Below are 19,785 nucleotides of genomic sequence, written 5' to 3'. Positions count from 1 at the left end.
ACTTCTATGTTCCAAAGAGTGCTAAAGAAAATGACACTGCTGTGTCCTCATGCATCTGCCAGCTTAGGCAGAATGGCTACCTAGATTGGTAATGAATATCTTCCAACTCAACTAACCAACAAAAAGTAATGAATTTTATGAAGCCATATCACTCAAATAAAACACAACAGTTAAATACTTATGCACATTAGAAACAAAATTTCAAATAGTATTTCAAAGTAAAAATAAGAACATCCAAGGACAGGGCAGCTCCTCCCTTTTGTAGGCCATCTGAAACACAAAACAGCAGTTTCATCTCAGTGAAACATCATAATCAGAACTCTGGAGAAAGCAATTTTGTGTCCCATTAGCTTCAAGAGTGGAGTCGAGCAGAATACTATGTATTAAGCTCTTCCTAGTGCAGCAGCATGGAACTGGCAGATCTATCTAGACACAGAACAGCAGATTTATCTGGAACTGTCTAACTAATCTGGGAAATAGTTCATGCAAGGCTTAGCACCATGGTGAGCAAATTGATCACAGCCAAATCTGCATTCCTTCATGGTGCCATTTGTCAGTAACGTCAGCATGAAAGCTGTTTGCCAGTGACTCCTGCAGCAGTTAAGGACAGCCTAGCAGCACAGAAAGCTTTACCTAGTGGCCAGCAATTATTATCGCAGTCATCTGTAAACAGGATGTTCTTGCTTGATACACACTTTGCACAACAATCCAGTAAACATCAGCTTATTTTTAGGTGTTACTGTTACTTTGCTTTATTTCAGTTTTATTTTTTAAAACCAAGAGAAAAAAAGGAAAGAAATTTGAAACCGTAGCTGATTCTAGTTTTCCAATATAAAGGTCAAACAGAAAAAAACCTGCCCAGTGAATCATTTACTTTTACACAAACTTTGCTGTTAAAGTTATAATCTATCCAATTTTAAAACATAGCCATCGTTTCAAAGTATCAGCTCACTGCCTCATTTTCATGATTAAATATCAAACCTGCTGTTATCTTTTTGTGCTATTCTAATCAAGTTAATACTTTTTTGAATGGGTTGTGTGTGTGTGTGTGTGTGTGTACGCACACGCTCATGTGTCCGTGCCCAGAAGTCATAGCGACTTCTGGCAACTCCTTCTGAGGCATGGAGGACATTCAGAGAAATGGCTTGATAGCCTGCCTCTGCCTGTCAACTCTGGTATCCTCTGGAGGTTTCTCATCCAAATATTTGCTAGGGTCAGCAGTGCTTAGCTTCTAAGATCTGATGAGATCAGGCTTGCCTGGGCTATCGAGGTCAGGGCTAATCAAGTTAATACTTGATCAACATATGACAAATCCTTTTGGGGTCAGTCAATTTTAACTCCTGTTGCACGAACACCTCTTCATAAACCCAGTAGAGTGTAATTCCTAGGAGCTGCAAGGATCCCTCACACAGCCTTAGTCCCCAGTTACAATACAGACAGAACAATACTGGCCTGTCTTTCAAAGCAGAGGGATTACAAGAAGATAACAAAAATGGAAATGCTCAAAAGCATTATATGAAAGGCATAACAGCAAATGCCGAAGGGATATTAATACGTTACAATTGGAAAATAACAAAAACTGAAGCATACAGAGGTTTTAAAAAGGCATCAGAGTAAAACACACCAAAGCTAGGACAAGATGCATGTTGCACCTGAATATACCTGCTCCTAAGCACTTTTGCATCTGTAGGTCTGCCATAGCAGAGCTCCAAGTAATGATAGGCCATCCAAAGCAGTTCAGAGGAAAAATATTTTGTGGGTAATGGCAACAGGAACATTTCTCTAACCAAATGGTAACAGGAGCATTTCTCAAACTCATAACAAAGTAATACATTCTCAAAGTCTACTGCAACTTCTGTGCCAGCTAATTTATATGGATCCAAAGCCATTTTCTTCAAGTTAACAGATACAGTAATTGGTTCAGTGCCACCACTGGTGAACAAACAGCGTACTATATTATAGCTTACCTTTAGTGCTTCAAAAGTGAGTAATACATCATTGGTCCGTTTCAAATCAATATAGAACATCATCAGTTCTCTTGATCCAAGTTGCATGAAGATGGGCAGTAGCTGGTAGGAAAAGTAAAAGATTTGCTTAAAGCCTGAAAAAATTAGAGGTCCATTATCACCAACACTCCCAGGAAAACTGGGACTTCTGCTGAGCAAACACTTTTTGGATTTCCACCCTCTTTGGTTAACAACTTCTTACCTGGCTTTTTGGGAGCAAGGTGATGAGCCAAGAAATACATAAGAGTCATTCCCTGTTCAATCTCTGCAGTATTTCTCTTCTTTAAATGACTAATGCTCGCAGCATGTTCTAATTATTACAGAGGAATTCCATGCCTCAGTACAAAAAAGCCATGAGGAGCAATAAAGTTAAACAGCAGTTTCATTTCAAGCCTTCTCACGCTTGTAGAGTCTTTCTAGGGTGCTCTGTGCATATCCTAAAGTGATCATGTTCCTCCACAATACCATTTCATTCTCTTAAAAGGAAACCAGACTCCACCTAGTTTTACTCACTTACTGTACTCACCTCTTGGTACTCCCCTAGAGGAGTCAGGTACTGCAGAATTAATCTTTGCTCTATAGCAGGGGTCAAAGGGTACAAGCTGTAGTTCGTGCCAATCACCCATGGTGACATCTCTGACCAGCTGCTGTTAGACAGCTCAACAAACATCTTTTCTGGCTCTGAAGAAAAGCCCAGTTTCTGCTTTGCTTTCCGGAAATTCTCTCTTTCATGTTGTTTCCCTGACTTTTTTGTGGCAGAATTCACCCGACTACTCGTTTTGTGACTTGAGTCAAGATTAAATGAGATTTCCATGTCCCCTGTAACTTCCTCCTGCTCCCCATCCACAGCCATCTCTCCATAGTCCATGTCCACAGCCTCTTCGTCAAGAGGCAAAAGAGGGTCTGAGGGCACTTTTCGGGGACTGAGTCGCTTGTTTTCCTGTTTTACATTCATTTCATTGACTTGAAGCTCTCGCAAGCGTCGAAGTACAAATGCCACCTGTTGCAAAAAAAGACAAGAATGCATCACTTCCCGTCAAGAAGCCATCCAATTTAGTACAGATTTTGAGTTCTTACTTTGAAATAAACTACACTGAGCATACTTCTAGCTATCACTGAGACATCCTAAAGCAGGAGTGAGAACCTGGACACACCTATGAGCTCATTTCCTTTATCTGAAAAATATAAACATGTCCTAGGTAGTTGACATGCAACTTTTCAACATGTTATCAGGCAGAAAAAAGTATGCGCAGAGTGACAAATGCTATTCACGTAGTTATTACCAGTTGAGAATTTTCATCTCTGTAATTAGCTGCAATATCTTGGTTCTCCATGGCACCTCCTAGCAATCCAGTTGCATATGTTCGCAAAGGCTGATCAGCCTCTCTTGCCCACTTGAAAAGATTCTCAACAATGCCTTCCTAGAATTACCAAAAAAAAAAAGACATTACCATTTTCAGTTCTCTCTCTACAGCCCATAAGGTCACAACCAATGTAGAGAAAGTAAGGAGAAGTCTATGAAACATTGAAGCATTTTCCAGGAAGAATTAACACTGCTTGGCGTAGACACTTTACACAGTAATGCTGATTGACTGGCTCCTCAAACATCACACTGCATTTATCTTATAAGAAAGAGGATAACTAATACTTTTTCTTTTTTTGCTTTCCCAGAGTGTCACTTCCCAGATTATTATTAAACTAATGACCCTTATGCAATACAAACATACAAAAGAATTACATTCATGGGCACAGTGTTCTTGGATATTTTTGCTGTAGCAGCTCCCACTGATGAATGAAAAGACCCTCTATAAACACCGAAGAGAGCTCAAGCAGTGGACAGACTCTGCCTTATATGCAGATATCACTTTTATGAATCTTAGCCATCAGCTACAATACTATCTAAACCAATTTAACTTAACATATTATCACAAAGACAGCAAAAGTCATGTTCTTGAAAACTATGAATAAAACAGGCTTATTACATGCTACAAAATAATTTAATTTGTAACAGACTTGCCACTGATGGTCAGAAAACAGAAATTGTTCCCAGGTGCACAGGTGGTGAGAAAGAGCCTCTGACTTAAAGAATACTCCAAAGCACAAGTCTAGCCCAGTGAAATACTCTTATGTAATTATGGCCATGATTATTTCCTATGTTTCTTTTGAAGCTGCATCAATGTTTAATTTTCTTTAACACATACCCACACCCCATCTGGAATTTTTCCTTTCCGCAGTGTTAAAAGAACCGAAGGTTTCTTTTTAAGTGCAGATTTCATTTTCATTTCATTTTATTTAGTTTATATCCCGCCCTTCCCACCAAAGCGGCTCAGGGAGGCTCACAACACAAATGTTCTAACATAGGATTAAGTTTTAAAATACATCATTTTACAACATTTAAACAATAAACCAGTAAAAACAGTAAAACAGTAAAACAAAGCCATTTACCAAAGTACTATACTACAGCCTTCTATTCGAAATTTTCAAGTACCGATCAGTTGTATGCCAACCGGAAGAGGACTGTCTTACAGGCCCTGCGGAACTGCCCAAGGTCCCGCAGGGCCCTCACCTCTTCCGGTAGCTGGTTCCACTAGCAAGGGGCTGTGATTGAAAAGGCCCTGTCTCTGGTCGACTTAAGTCGGGCCTCCTTTGGCCCAGGGATTGCAAGCAAGTTTTGAGAACTTGATCTCAGCACTCTCTGGGGAACATATGGGGAGAGACGGTCCCTGAGGTAGGCAGGTCCTAGGCCATTTAGGGCTTTAAAGGTAATTTCAGGTTTCCTCATCAACCAAAATTGTTTTCTCTCACACTCCATAACCTTCAACTACCAAGTAGGTAATTGCTTTTTAAGAAAAAGAAAGGAAGCAACCCTTTTAAAAATTATTAACTACATAGATCTCTCTCTCACACACACACACACACACACACAAAACCAGAAAGAACAGAAGACTGTGAAAATATTCAACTTGATAGTTAGGAGTATCTATGTATCCTCTTATGTGCAACACCTTTTCCTGAAAAACAACAGCAGTCTCCAGCCCAGGCATGATGTCTAGAAGGAGTCGGCAGGCAGCGGTGTTCAAGGGTGGCTCTCTGCTTGTCATCACATAAGCATTCACCAGCTGAGAAAATATCAAGGATAGGACTAAATCAGTCTTCTTTTTTGTTTAATAGTTAACCCCCCAAAAAAGTAAATTAAGACTGCAGCTTTTCATAACATACTTTACACAATTTACTGAGTTCTTTACTGACAGTTTAGTTGCTCTAATAATTCCTTATCAAAAAGTTTTAAAAGCAGGAACATCCTAACATCCAACTCTCCTATAAACAATCCAATTGTGAGACTTTCAGAATTAGTGAAAATAAATGAGAAGATAGTAATATGGGTCAGAGCCTAAGGTCCATTAATAGAACAAGTTCAAGGAAGTGTTTTCTACCATCTTTACCTGCTGAGCACAGGGAAAATTCAGACCTACATACCATGCAGTACTGGAGGCAAGGCAGAAAGAGAGACTCAAGGGGGGAGGAGAAGGAATCAACAGGCACAAGAATGACAGAAGGCAAATCCTAACAAGCTCCACTTCTTGCCACAGAGCCCTGAGGCAACCTGGCATACTTTTGTAGATTGTCCCCCAACCCTCAGCAGAATCTTTAAGAAATGGGCAGGGGGCTGTTGGGGACATTGCTTTCATAATGTCACACCATTCATGCAAGCACTAAATACAATGTCTATAATTACAGCAAATGGTCTAATACCTGCAATCCTTGCAGTTACAATCTTCCAAGTCCATTGAAGTCAACGGACATAGAAGAATGTAACTCTGCTAAGGACTGCACTGTAAGTCATGCTGCCTTTGCATCAAGGTATGTTTGTCTGTCTCATTCCCAGCAAAATAAAACTTTGATAAATCAGAATTTAAATCTATTTATGCATTGCCGTATTAATTAAGGCAACATGGACACCTCCTTTCCTATAAATCCCTGGTAACAGGACAAGTGGGAACCTGCAAGGACTTCTGGGAAGCATCTCACTTCCCTCTCTTCCGCTATCTCCTTTTTCTTTTGGGTGATCTCCAGCCCCCACCTGGAGGTTAGCAACCCTAGCTCCCCAAAGGGAATGGATGCTTTAGAGGGTGGGGTCTATGGCATTATACCCCTCTGAGGTCCTTCCTCACCTCAACCTGACCCCTCCTCAGCATCTCCCCTCATTTCTAGGAATTTCCTAATCTCATTCCCTTCTCTTGGCAATCTCCATATACTCTCCCTGCCTCATTCTCCCCTTCTCAGCCATTCACCAATCTACCTTTTATCTGCCCCCTCCCCCCCAATCTTCAGCTATACCCATTTTTCTCCACACTGGGAACCAAAGCAGCTATTATTCTCTTTCCCTTTTTATCTACACAACAAACCTGTGCAACAAGTTAGGCTGAAAGTATGTGACTGGTCCAAAATCACCTGGTCAGCTTCCACAATAAGGTGGGGATCTGAATCTGGGTCTCACAGACCATAATCTGAAGCTCTAACTAGTACACCACACTGGCTTTCATAGGGTGGCTGCTGCTGCTGAACAGTAGCAGGCAGCCAGGCCTAGTTCAGTCATGCAAGTTGGGTGGTATCAAGTCATAGAAAGGTTGTTTTCAGGCTTAGGGCTGCCAGTCTCCACGTGAGACCTAGAAATCCCCCAAAAGTATTACTGAACACCAGTAATTTGTCCCCCTGGAAAAAATGGCTGCTTTGGAGGGTGGATTTTGTGGCACTATAATATGTTGAGGTCTCTCCCCTCCCCAAACCCTCAGACTTCATCACAAAATCTCCAGGAATTTCCTAACCTGGAGATGGCAAATCTAGCCAGGTGTACCCCCAATGAGTCCTCCCTCAAAAGCAAAAATAGGGATGGAAAGGGCTCTGCCCCCTGCCTTTTACTGATAGAACCAAGCTTATAATGTTGTAGTTGTCTAGCAACAGTCAAAAGCTACAGCTGCTTCCTTTATTATTTTCAGATTTTTTAAAGTTGCCCAGTATATTTTTATTTCTTTTAGATTTCACATTTTTCTGCAAACCTAAGGACCTTTCCAGGTTCATAGAAAAATCTGTTTTGCTGGTTCACAGCTCCAGTCACCAGATTTAAGTGTTCCAAGGTATCTGGACTCTGCTTATAGAATATAAGATGATTGGTGACTAGCGCAAGCTGCAAATCAATTGATAAAAAATAAACCTACTGCATTCATGAAATCATCATTTTTGAACAGTATTCTCAGCAAATGGCCAAGCATACAGTCTGGATCTGCTCGACCTAGGAAGGGATGAGTAAGAAAATTAGACACTTACATGTAATAATTAAAGCATATCATCATCTCAAAGTTTCTGAGTTAACCATGACAGAATATTTTTCATATTACTATTTTTACATGTGTTGTTATAAGGTATTTTCTATACTGTACAAATATACAAGTTCAAATGTAACCAAGCAACCAAGTATGGAACCAAGTATGACCGTCATAATTCACAGATGAAAATATTAATTACAAAAAAAGGGCAGAGTTGTGGCATAACATGTCACAGGAACATCAAGAGATAAAAATATGAAGGATATGGAACTAACCAGTTCTCATTCTTTCAATTTTTTAATAGTCAGACATTTAAAAATTTTATTGAATCCAGTCAATAAAAATCCTTAATTTCAAACTGCTATGCAAATACTGTTCTAATTATTTTTTTTTAAAAAATGCACAATGAATATTCAGATCATCAAGTGAGAAAGGTCTTCTGTTCACATATCAGTGTATGGAGATTACTGAGATTTCAAGTTTTGTAAAGGCAAATTTTTCTGGTGACTAATGCTGTCCCAGCACTTCTGTAAACTCAGACATATCATGTGCATGCAAAGGAAAAGAAGACTGCACCACCAACTTAACCTGTGTGGTAACATCAAGAAACCCTTTACTAAATAGTCCTGTATCACTGGCATATCACTAGCATAAAGAATTCCTTATTTTCACTGAACAACCTCTGATATTCAGTATGCGTACATCAGTAATTTCTGGTGGTTCAATCTTATAAACTGATTTTAATGACGCAGAAATTCCTTTATTGGCTCTGGAACTGCAGGCTAATTCCTTATTGTACACCTCCTATTATAAAATTAATTCCAACTTCACTTTAGATAGACTAAGTTATTTCCAGATTGGACAATAAAGAGGATATTTCAGAAGCCCCATAAGCATCAGAGTAAAAATAAATAAATAAATGCCTTAGCTGTACTTTTAAGAAGAGTACCATTAGAACTGAATGCTGTGAGCAGGAAGGGTTTTGTTCATCAGTCAGTTCATCAGATCAAGTCATTACATAAATTATCAAAGATTTATTCAGAATTTCCATCCTACATGTGTTCTTTAAAATCATGCACTGGAAGAGTTTGTAAAGCCACTTACACCTTGAGTCGAGAGTTGTATACAAGCTTAAAATGTAGTAATAGCAGATAAGATCTGTGCAGTTTTTCAGTTTTTAAAAAATACTATTAAGGAGATCACACCACATTGGCGCACACTCTCATGACAACTTACCTGGATGTCTGTCATCAAACGGATCTGGATCTCCCTTACGGTACTCTTCAGTCTCTTTCTCAATCAATTCTGACATTCTAGACAAGAATAGAAAACAATGAACCCCTTGATCTCCCTCTCCCAAGAAGCTCTTTCATAAATGATTATCAACCCATTCCAATTCTACAACAGATGGCCAAGATACACTACAATGACTCAGCAAGGGACAGCAATAAGACTGAAGCACTGCGCTCTGCTGAAATGGAATTTATGCTGCTAAGAACCAGACACTCATCTACCAAGAACAGAGGCTGTCCCTGTCATATATCCACCAACACAGAGATACAAGAATCAGCTGAAAAGGGCTGGCCCCTCAAGCGGCTGCTGTGAAGAGAAATATCTTAAAATCATTATACTTTATTATTAATTATTATGGATTGGCAACAACACTCTCTTGGCTCCACCCTTCCCATCTATTTTTTTTTAATTATCCCAGCTCTCCTCATTTCCCCAAATGTTTAAAATTCAACAGTTATGTAGGGCAGAAAAGCAACTATATTAGATGAAGAATAATTACTTATTATTTCAAATATACCTGAATCATACTCACCGAGTAAGGATGGGGACCATGTCCTGTCCACTGCCATGTTCTTTCTCCCACTGCTCTAGCAAAGCAGTAAGCTCAGCTTTGGAATCCAGATACCCAGAACCTGAAGTCATGACTTACCCTAACAAAAAAGGGGACAAGCAAAGACAAACCTGAAAGCTATTCAATAAGCCAGTTTTGTTTTTAAACATCTGAGTTTTATCCATAAACCTCAATCAATCAAATGTAATTGTAAACGTCTTCCTCCTGCCTTGTGGGGGAAACCAAAACAGCCAATCAGTGAGACAGACAGTGGGATGTAATGGTGAGAGTATTAGACTAGGCCTGCAGAGATGTGGGTTCCAATCCTCAATGAGTCACAACAGGTTGCTGGGTGGCATTAGGCAAGTTGTTCCATCTCATCCTAACCTACCATAAAGGACTGCTGCAAAGTTAAAACAGAAGGGAAAGACTAGGTATACCATCTTGAAGGAAAGGCAAGACAAAAACATGTGCACAGGTAGTTAATATTTACACTTGTCCTTCTACAGCACAATTTGGGCCCAGAGCTCATATAGCTTTATTTGATCTAACACTGTTTCTTTATCACAAAAATTCAGATACCCTTTCTCATCAAGGTTGAAGCAATCAAGCAAAATTAGTGAAAGATATAATATAAGTACATACGTCAGGGGCCTATTAGGAGCTGGAATATTCTAAATGTATTATAAGAAAGGCAGCCAAAAGAAGTTTGTGAATACTTTTCTGTATTAGAGCAAAGTGTCCAATTTTATAGTACCACTGGATAACTGGGGGAGGGGGAGAGGGATACTAGCAGATGGCCATCATCTGAGCTATAGCTAGAAAGTACTTTTTTATGCAGACAGCTCTGCCTGTTAACTTCAACAGTGTTTTCTCACTCAGAGAGCTAAAGTAATGCCAGTAATCTCAATGCATTACATTTTATCCTACCCTCCTCCCAAGACCTATGAGGAGTATGCATATTTCTGCTCCTCCACTTTATCCTCACAACTTCCCTGTGAGGTAGGTTTAAAAGAGCATAACTGGACTAAGGTCACCTAGAGAGCTTCACAGCCGAGTGAAAGTTTGAATGTGGATCTTTCTAATTTTAGTATGGCACCCTAATCACACCACCATGACAACTCTCAATAATGAACTATTGTGCCGGTAATAAAAAACGTCAGCAATAACATTTGGAATCTCTCAGCTCAAAACAAGGAAGCAAAAACAAAAATAATGCATTTATGTATGTCAATAAAGCCTCCTGGAATGTTGAATTGACTGTAGTAAGTAGGTACTTCAAGACACGTGAAAGATATGGGGAAACTTTTTTAAAAAATTAAAGGGGGGGTCTATCCCAAGGAATTTTCAGGAGTAAAAAAAACGGGAAAAGTTTGGGAAATATTGAGAGGGGCAGAGTCTTACACAATATTTTCTCTTTCACAACTGTAAATGAAATAGTTTTTAAAGTAGTGCTTTAAAATATTGCAGCCATTCACATCGCTGCAAAACTCCTACATCCATGATTAAAGGTCATAATGTTGGTAATGACAGCATTGCTGCTTTTGCCTTAATTACCAAAGAAGCAACACTGTTAGGATGAAATATTGGAAAAATGGTTTTCAAAAGTACAGAACATAGAGCATTTTCAAACTAGGCATTTAGCAAAAATACTGCCGAAATAAGATGGTTGCATCTTCATATAGCACAGTATTTGTCTCAACCACCTTCATCTTCCCCATCAAATGAAATAAACTGATGTATGCGAAAGAAATTCACACGCACGAATAAATGTTAAAGATGCAATATAATACATGAAAGAATAGTGAAGTTTCTTAAATTCATGCAATCATTCCACATTCTACTCAAAGTAAAGTCAGAAGCTTTCTGGATTCTTCAGATGGTTCCAATAAAAGAAGTTTATATTACAACAGCAGGATTTTGAAAAATAAAATTCAGGCTAGATTGGCATGAATACTAGCAATCTCTTTTACATCTGTCCCACTCACTTTAATGGAACATACTGTTCCCAGTTAAATACACTCTATGCCAGGGGTGGTCAACGGCAGCTCTCCAGATTTTTTTTTTGCCTACAACTCCCATCAGCCCCAGCCATTGGCCATGCTGGCTAGGGCTGATGGTAGTTGTAGGCAAAAAACATCTGGAGAGCTACTGTTGGCCACCCCTGCTCTATGCCATAGTCTGTATATAATGATGAACTTTGTTGCAAATAAGCATGGAGAAAAATGTCATTCCCTTATTAAAGGCTTAATGTGTGGAAATGGGCAGCAGAAGCTTGTCATGTACTGCAAGTTCTTTGTTACATCTTATATCTGAGCTCTCTCCCTGAAAATCCAAATTTCTTCAATTACTACAAAACAATGCTGAGATGTAGGCATCGTTTCCAAGTCCAGATAATAAACCCTTTCTTCAAAACCTTGACTACTGAAGTAGATACTTTTCAACTTCCCCTACCATCTTCCCAACTGGCAAAACCTAAGATACATTTACAATACCATGTACCCAGTTTCTATGCATCTTTACTCAGTAAATCTCATTAGTGATAGTTACTTCCAGGTAGGGCTCTTTTTTGGTAGGAAAAGCCCAGCAGGAACTCATTTGCATATTAGGCCACACCCCTTGATGCCAAGCCAGCTGGAACTGCGTTCCTGTGCATTCTTGCTCAAAAAAACCCTGTTTCCAGGTAAGTAGATGTATGATAACCCAAGATACTAAAGCACAGTCTATACAGCAAGATTTAAACTCTCTCTATTTTGAATATTATATATTAATACATAACACTTATGACAAGTGAACTGAATAAAGTACTTTTTGTTCTAAGACACAATAGTAAACCCTTTATATACACAAACAAGAATTCTCAAATTAACAATAAATATGTCAAATTGTTTTTGAAACTTATAATAGCTCAAAATGTTCAAGCTTCCTATGCTACAAGATTGGAAGGGGGGAGGGTGAGCCAAAGCTTCATGTTTCTTTTTGCTTCTCCATGTCATATAATATGAGGTCAAACATTTGAATTAATACCAATTTTGAGAACTTCTACTGTGGCAACCAACTGTTGCTTCAATATAGTGTTACATAACATTGATCAAAATTAGAGGGAATCACCATTCTAATGTACATGTGGCATCAGCCTACAAGAATTTCTGCATCTGGTAAGATTCCATGTCTTTAAGACTTCCAGACATATTTGTATAGTGAGTCCATAGGCCCTAGAAAAAGATCTGCACCAGTGGAGAGGAGGGCTGCCATGAAGATTAAATGCCAGTTCTGTGTGCCTTGGATTCTGCTACCGATGACATAGAATCAGCAGCTGGGGGGCAGCACATGAGCTGCAACTGGGTGACAAAAGAGCCCTGCCTCCTTCAAAATTGTAACAACTGGCTTCTGGAAAGGCGGAGTGTCTGTTTTTTCCTGGGCTCACCAGGCTGGCAGATCACCAAACGAGAACTCGCTCTGGGGGAATGGCAAGGGCAGATCTCTTCACTATATAGCACATTATCATTCCCCCTTACCTAAGTACATGTAAATTTTAGCATTTAGAAGCCAGGTTAATTGAGGGTTTTTCTTTCAGGGACAGAGTAGAATTGATTTAATTAATTTTGCTGTATCTAAGCTGATTCTTGTTTATGTTAGTGTAGGGGGGGGGGTTGTGATATTTTGCTGTATTATTATTTTAGGAATTATAGTCTAAAATCAGGATAACAAAAAACCCCTAGAAAAAAATGGCTCGTGTGTCTAACAAAAGAATTATGTGCATGCCTTTTTTAAAAAGCACTGCAGAAATTTGTGTGTATGAATAACACTGATCTAACGTAAACTCAAAGCAAAAGAAGATTTACACAGTTCCAGCATCCCAAAGTCAAAATAAAGAGCTGGGTACCACCATTTATGACTTGGAACATGTCCTACAAACAAATGGAAAGACAGGCAGGGAAGCGACTTGAAAAAGACTGAAATAGTCCCTTTCTGGTCTAAAGATGAGAACATGAAATAAGTATCCTTGGATTATTTGTTATTTAGTAATTTGATATCTTCCTTAAACCACATATTATCTCTCTAATTTTGTTTATGGCATACTAAAATTTGGGTGAGTGGTGTGGGAATGCACTAAAAACAAATCACTATCTCTAGTCCTGGACAAATCACCCAGTCTAACATTTTTGTCCTGCCCTTCCTCCAAGAAGCTCAGGGTAACATCCACAGTTCTGTGCTCCCCATTTTATCCTCAATTCACCCTGGCAGGTTAGACTAAGAAAGTGTGACATGACTCAAGGTCACTCAGAAAGTTCCAAGGAAGAGGGCTGATTTGAATCCCAGTTTCTCTGACCTTGGTTCAACCTGAGTCCATTGTGGCTCTCAGTCACTATATTACTCTCAGCCTCAGCCTCAAACTGGGAGGAAAAAAATTAAAAAGGGGGGGGGGGGACAAGAGGACTGAAAGGCTACAATCCTAAATAAGTATATCTGTAAGCAAGTCATATTAAAATTAACAGGTCATGTTCCTAGTAAACTTGATGAATTCAGGCCTTCAAAAATTGTCTTTGGCTTTGGGAGCCAGTCAAAATATTCAGCAACCAGGCTCATGCTTCAGGCATCAGAGTTTTGTGTTTAAATGTCCATATTTTTAAGTTACTGTTGCTACAAAACCTAATCCTAGCCTCTTCAGTTTGTTAGATTTTTATTAAAGCTGTAACAAAAGTGTATATAAATATAGGGCTAAATCTATTGTCATCACAACAAAAAAAAGCTAATTTCTTTAACCTAACTTCACCACAATTTCCCATAATTCTATCACTGATCTTTAAAACTCCATTTACTTGAATCTTAGAGCCAATATAGAAAGCAAATGGTTAAGAAATTCTGTTATCCACCATCAGTGAAAGTGTAATGTTAAGCTTACATATAAACAAGCAATGATAACAATTTCATGCACAAGTATTTTTATATCATACAACAAAACATTCTACCGCACAGTGATAAATAAGCAGTGAACTTGCACTAAGGGCACTACAATAAAATAACTGCTGAAAATACTTGATGCTATGATGAAATTTCTAGGCACCATGGCAACTTGGAACCTGAGATTTGTCAAACCCTGGGTTAAAAATTAAAACTGGATAGACTATATGATCTTCATAAATTCTCATTATCCTAACCTGGGATTCATCAAAGCCCTAACAGCTATGTGCAAATGACACTATACAATGGTGCACAAAATACTCAACAGGACCCTAGTAATGGATGGGATTAGATTTACAAAAGTATTATCAACTGAACCACAATTCTGGAGCAGATAAGATTTAAATAGTGGTTAAGAAACATCCAAGATAATGTTTGGAACAGCCTAACAGACTGGAACAGCCAGTATCATACTGTTGAAGTTAAATGCATGTGTACCAAATCCACGCCTGTGGGCATTAACCCTAGAAGCCCAAGGGCTTTCTAATCAGCAGAAGGATATAAACATAAAATAAGGTTTAAAATGGGGTCCTGACTTGGATGGCCCAGGTTAGCTCAATCTCATCAGATCTTGGAAACTAAACAGGGTTGGTCCTGTTTTTTACTTGAATGGGAAACCACCAAAGAAGCCCAGAGCTGCTACAAAGAGCCAAGCAAGCCACCTCTGAATGTCTCTAGCCTTGAAAATCCTACAGGATCACCATAATTCAACTGTGACTTGATGGCACTTTCCACCACCATTACAAATAAGCTTGTAATCCTTTACAAAATAACATATTTAAATCAACTGCTGGAACTGTTTTTGCATCTCAGAATATTGATGATTTTACCTAAATATGAAAAATCATATAATCTATATTAAGTCTATATTTATTCACAACTTAAATGGACATGACCTAGTACTCAATGATAGGACAGCTCCATAATTTAGGGTAATTCTAGCAATCATATGTTGCCCACACTGGAGACGAGTACGGTCTAACTTCTAAAATTCTGAAGAAAGCAGCACAGCAAGCGCTATCTATTCTATACAGCAGACAAGTATTACTACAGCTGACTCCTGCATGACCAAGCCCTTGCTAACAGACAGCTCCTTAATACAGTGCAAGGCACAGCACAGATTAAAATCAAAGAATGGTTTCACAGTGGCTAAAGAATCCAACAATGTCTGACTGTGGTCATATACAATGCATGTTCCACTTGGCCAATCAAAGTAAATTGGCCACTCTCCCAAACCTGCCCAGACCAGAAGGCCAGAAAGAGAAATCTTAACAAATTCCAGACAGTAAGCATGGAAATCTCTCACAGTCAAGACAACAAAGAAATATGTGACACTTTAAAGACAAATGCATTCATCATGCCAAAGGCTCACAACTGAAGAGGCATTCTATTGAAGTGAGTCTTTAAGATGCCATAAGATTGTTTGGTGTGTGTATATGTGGGTTTTTTTGTTTGTTTGTTTTAGTCTAAAGCCATACTATGGTTTCATTAAAGTAAATAATCCTGACTCCTGCCTTCAGGACTGCTTCCTTCCCTTCTTCACACTTCCTGCTGCTGGCCTTTTTCATACTTAATAAACAACAGTGATCTTATGTACTTCTATTCAGTACAATTCCTCCTTTTCAAGTTGTGTACAAATTTACCAGGCCTACCAGCTGCACATGCAAGCTGGCAGTCAGTACAAAACAAGGTGAATAATACTGATAAGCAAAGTTTTGCAATTTGATTGGAAGTGTGTAATCCTCGGGTTTTAGATGTACCAAATATTCTCAGTGAGCCTAGAGTTCAGCACTCTTGCTCACAAAAGCCTCAGTTTTCCTCATTTTGTCTCAAAAGGGTGATTTCAGGCTGGAAAATGGCACAGGAGCAAAGGCTTAAGCCATTCTTCCTCTTAGTCCCAATACAAATCCAGGGCCTGCACCCCTACTCTTCCAAAGGGGGAGGAGAGACCTAGAAGCTCATTTTGTGGAACATCTGGTTTGTCTCAAAATCACCAAGATGATTTCTAAGAGCTGAAGGCATATGTCTGTTGTTTACAAGTTCTGACAAACTTTGGTGTGCAACAATACTCATGACAACAAGATTACTTCATAATCTCTGCTAAGTAGTTTAACTAGTTACATTTTTTGCAGTTATGGTTCCAGGTGTGCTTAAAAAGCCATTGCATGGATTAGCTTCAAAGTGCAATATTTACAGAATCAAACCAAGCAAAGAATGAAAGTTCAACAGCAGCATAACAAAACTAGCACACAGAGATGCACTCACCCCGAGATCCAAGTGTTAATCCCATGGCAAGACAATGCTTTGCTCAAAGTATCATGTGCTAACAGATATAATGTACTTATTCTAATCCTTATGCACCCTAGTCCAGAAGGTTCATTATACCAAATGAAATAAATCCCATGAGCTGCTGTTGACCGTTACAGGGGGGGGGGGGGCGTGAGCCTAACAATGGAACATTTAATACTGCAAAAGGTACATTAGTATTTATATCTCCACCACACACAAGCACTGCAGTAAATGGAAGTCCCCTTTTATGTGTCTCAGCAAAGGGAAGATGCAAGTACAATTATTGGTGCTGTCATTTCAAATGGTGAGCATGTCCTTCTCAAAAGGAACTACCCATCAACAAGCTGTGAAAAAGAGGGTACCTATCAGAATTAAAGTAGCCTATAAATCCCATATTTGATGTCAGTAAACTTTTGTTCAAAAAGGAACCCAAACTTATATGCTCTAATAGAGAATGTGACCACGGAGACCTTGATTCAGATCCTAAATGGATTTTAATCCAGGGCTCTTTAGATGCTATTTCACTCACTCCTCTTGATGTGTTTCTTATCTACAAAAGGTAATAAGTTAGTTCAAAGATGCAAAAGATAAAAAACTATTTTTTTAGCACATTAGTAATACTATCAAGAGAGAAAACTCTTCCAAACATTCCATCCCAACACACTTCCAACATTGTGCCACACTGTTGCATGTCCAGGGCAGAGCTATGTAAAGAGGAGCCAGCTTTGTTTCCAAAGACTCCCATGGAGTTCTGTGCTGCCACCTGAGCATTACTCCGAAGCAAAGTATAAACAACTGAATTGCTTTATTATGTTTTTATTGTTAAAATTTGTTTTTATAGTATACCTGGTTTATTTGGTTGTTGTGAGCTGCCTTGAAAAGGTCTGGAAAGGCAACATACAAGTTTTCTGCATAACTAAATAATGGACAAAATAAAATGGGTTGCAATCTGTGAGTTCTTCAGATTTAGCACACACTTTAACTGTGTGCATCTTTATGGGTTAACAGGATGTGGAAACCCTATATACATTAACCTGAACTCCTTGGTGGAAAGATAGGATAAAAACATAATTTACTGGGCTTTCTGTGGAAAAAAAGGCTTCCAATAGGGGCTTTGTTGCAATGAGGGCAAAGCCTGCCCACTTACCTCTTCTGAGTCACCATGGACAGCCCCCTCCCCAGGAATTATATTTCTAATACACACACCTCAACTCATCACACTTGCTATGTTGTTAGGGAAGACAATGCATATTGAAGAATATACAGTTCTCAGTGGTTCCCATTGATTTCCATGGGACAAAGCAAAAGGGCTACAGTTCAGGACACGACATGAGAAATTTGTCAAGAGATACTGGGATTACTAGGAAGATGAATGACTTCAACCCCACCTCAACTGTGCATCAAAGCCAATTCTTTCATTTTCCTTGGTATTCATAATTTAACACAACTCACTCATTTAGGGACAACACTATCCTGGAAGTAAAACTTACCTGCTGTATCTGCCACTGGTCAGCCTGACCTCTCATGAACACATGAAGCTGTGTTTATACTGAATCAGACCAATAGTCCATCAAAGTCAGTATTGTCTAATGAGATTGGCAGCAGCTCTCCAGGATTTCACACACAAGTTCTTTCAGATCATCCACAACCTGATCCTTACTTGGAGACGCTGGGAATTGAACATGGGACCTTCTGTATGCCAAGCAGAAACTCTACCCTTGATCCATGGCCCAAATAAGAGGGTCTTTGTATTCATTTTACTTTCCCCCAGAAATTTCTACAATATACAATCCTCCCCAAACACACATCCAGCCCCATGATAATAGCAAGCATTTTGCTAATCACATGTAACTTCTGCCAAAATACAGAACACAACAAAGAAATGCTGGGACATAAAGGATGCCAAACACACTAAAACAGCAGACCTGTACTGCCATCACTATTTCTCAGGCATTATTTTCTAAAATTAAAGATGCTAGACACGGACTTGACTGAAAGCCCTGCCCACAGTCCAGGATGCAAGAAAAGTGGAGCTTGCTGTAGCCATTGAGGAAAGGAACTCTGTACAGGCACAGGCACCTTATCTTCCAGTTTATTTACGTTCGAGGGGTAAATCCAAGTACTTAAACTATCTGGGGATGCTTTTTTGGCTCACCTAAACAACGTACGCATAGCATGTACGTGCAACAGAATAAACTCAAGAGCAGGCGAAACGTCCCAAGAGAGTCTGTAGAAAAGCCGCTAGACTACTGACACGAGGATGACAGCCAGGGCGAAAGGAAGCTCGCGCTCCGCAGCAGAAAGGCGCGAATAAGTAGGCGAAAGGGGGGAAATACTTAGGAAGTATGTGGCCCGCCGATGGCTCTTCAGGCTACAGGGAGATCGAAGGTGCAGCAGGCGCAGGCAGAGAGAAGAAGGGGTCACCGATTGTCCCCAACTGGGATCCCTTGTTTGTAACAGGGATGCCGCCACCTCCGGGCGGGAACAGCACCAGCCAGAAAAGGGAGAACCACCCAGCCTTCCTCTTCCCCCACTTGCCCGGCCCAGGGCTGAAATGGACCAGGTGAGTCTTGTTCTTCGGCTCCTCGTCTTGCGACTCACACAGAGTCACACGGGGAGCTTCATTCCATGGGCTGAAGAGCAGCCGCCTACTTCCCCCCTCCCGCGTCCTCCTTTTGCCGGGCGAGCTGAGCTAGAGGAGCTCGGCCTGTCCCTCTCATCATCGGCCTCCCTCGACCCACTCCACTTCCTTCCCTCTGCCTGCCAGGCCCGCGCCATACCTGCCCGATGTGCCCCCGCCACTGCTGTCCTGTCGGCCTCCTCCCGGCCCCGCACACGCACGCACCACGGCCCGGCGGCGGCTATCACTATGGCGGGCACACACTTTGCTCGTCACCGCGCCAGAGTACCGTCACCCTTACGCAATAGTCACACACGGACCCCGCAAACTGTGGCAGTCGGCCGGGAAATGTAGTTCGATAGCAGAGGGCCCCAGAGCGCATGCGTCTTCATTCTCTCTCTCTCTCTCTCTCTCTCTCTCTCTCTCTCTCTCTCTCTCTCTCTCTCTCTCTCTCTCTCTCTCTCTCTCTTCCTGTTTCAATGCACTTTGGGAATGCAAAGTACCTAATGTGTTTCCCTGTGTTGTGTACAGAGGAAAGTTTGAGCCCAGTGGAATCTTTAACGCCAACAACATTTTGTTCTTGGTGTACGTTTTGTTCTACAAGCACGCTTCTTTATATGGTCGCGAGGAAAGAAGTTCAACACGGTGATTCTGCAAACTATTGATCTTTTACGGAGAAGTTTATTGTGGGAAGTGTGACGCGTAAATCTTTGCAATAAGGGAATGCCGCTTCACGCT

The 19,785-nt window shown here is 40.1% G+C and overlaps 1 protein-coding gene across 2 annotated transcripts in view; it reads right to left on the bottom strand.

Moving 5' to 3' along the window:
• DCAF1 (DDB1 and CUL4 associated factor 1) overlaps window positions 1–19,365 on the bottom strand; it is a 51,908-nt gene extending 32,543 nt beyond the window's left edge. For both annotated transcript variants that reach the window (XM_060239993.1, XM_060239994.1), the window contains exons 1-8: window positions 19,208–19,365; window positions 9,156–9,273; window positions 8,567–8,643; window positions 7,223–7,296; window positions 5,012–5,125; window positions 3,290–3,427; window positions 2,533–3,006; window positions 1,968–2,069 (exon numbers count right to left, since the gene is read on the bottom strand). In XM_060239993.1, coding sequence (XP_060095976.1) covers window positions 1,968–2,069; window positions 2,533–3,006; window positions 3,290–3,427; window positions 5,012–5,125; window positions 7,223–7,296; window positions 8,567–8,643; window positions 9,156–9,265 — 1,089 coding nt within the window. In that variant the 5' untranslated portion in view covers window positions 9,266–9,273; window positions 19,208–19,365. The remainder of the gene's footprint in view (window positions 1–1,967; window positions 2,070–2,532; window positions 3,007–3,289; window positions 3,428–5,011; window positions 5,126–7,222; window positions 7,297–8,566; window positions 8,644–9,155; window positions 9,274–19,207) is intronic.
• Between the last annotated feature and the right edge of the window lie 420 nt (window positions 19,366–19,785).

Source organism: Heteronotia binoei, chromosome 5 (genome assembly GCF_032191835.1).
Source record: "Heteronotia binoei isolate CCM8104 ecotype False Entrance Well chromosome 5, APGP_CSIRO_Hbin_v1, whole genome shotgun sequence".
Classification (NCBI taxonomy): domain Eukaryota; kingdom Metazoa; phylum Chordata; class Lepidosauria; order Squamata; family Gekkonidae; genus Heteronotia; species Heteronotia binoei.
This window is presented reverse-complemented; position numbering and strand designations above follow the sequence as displayed.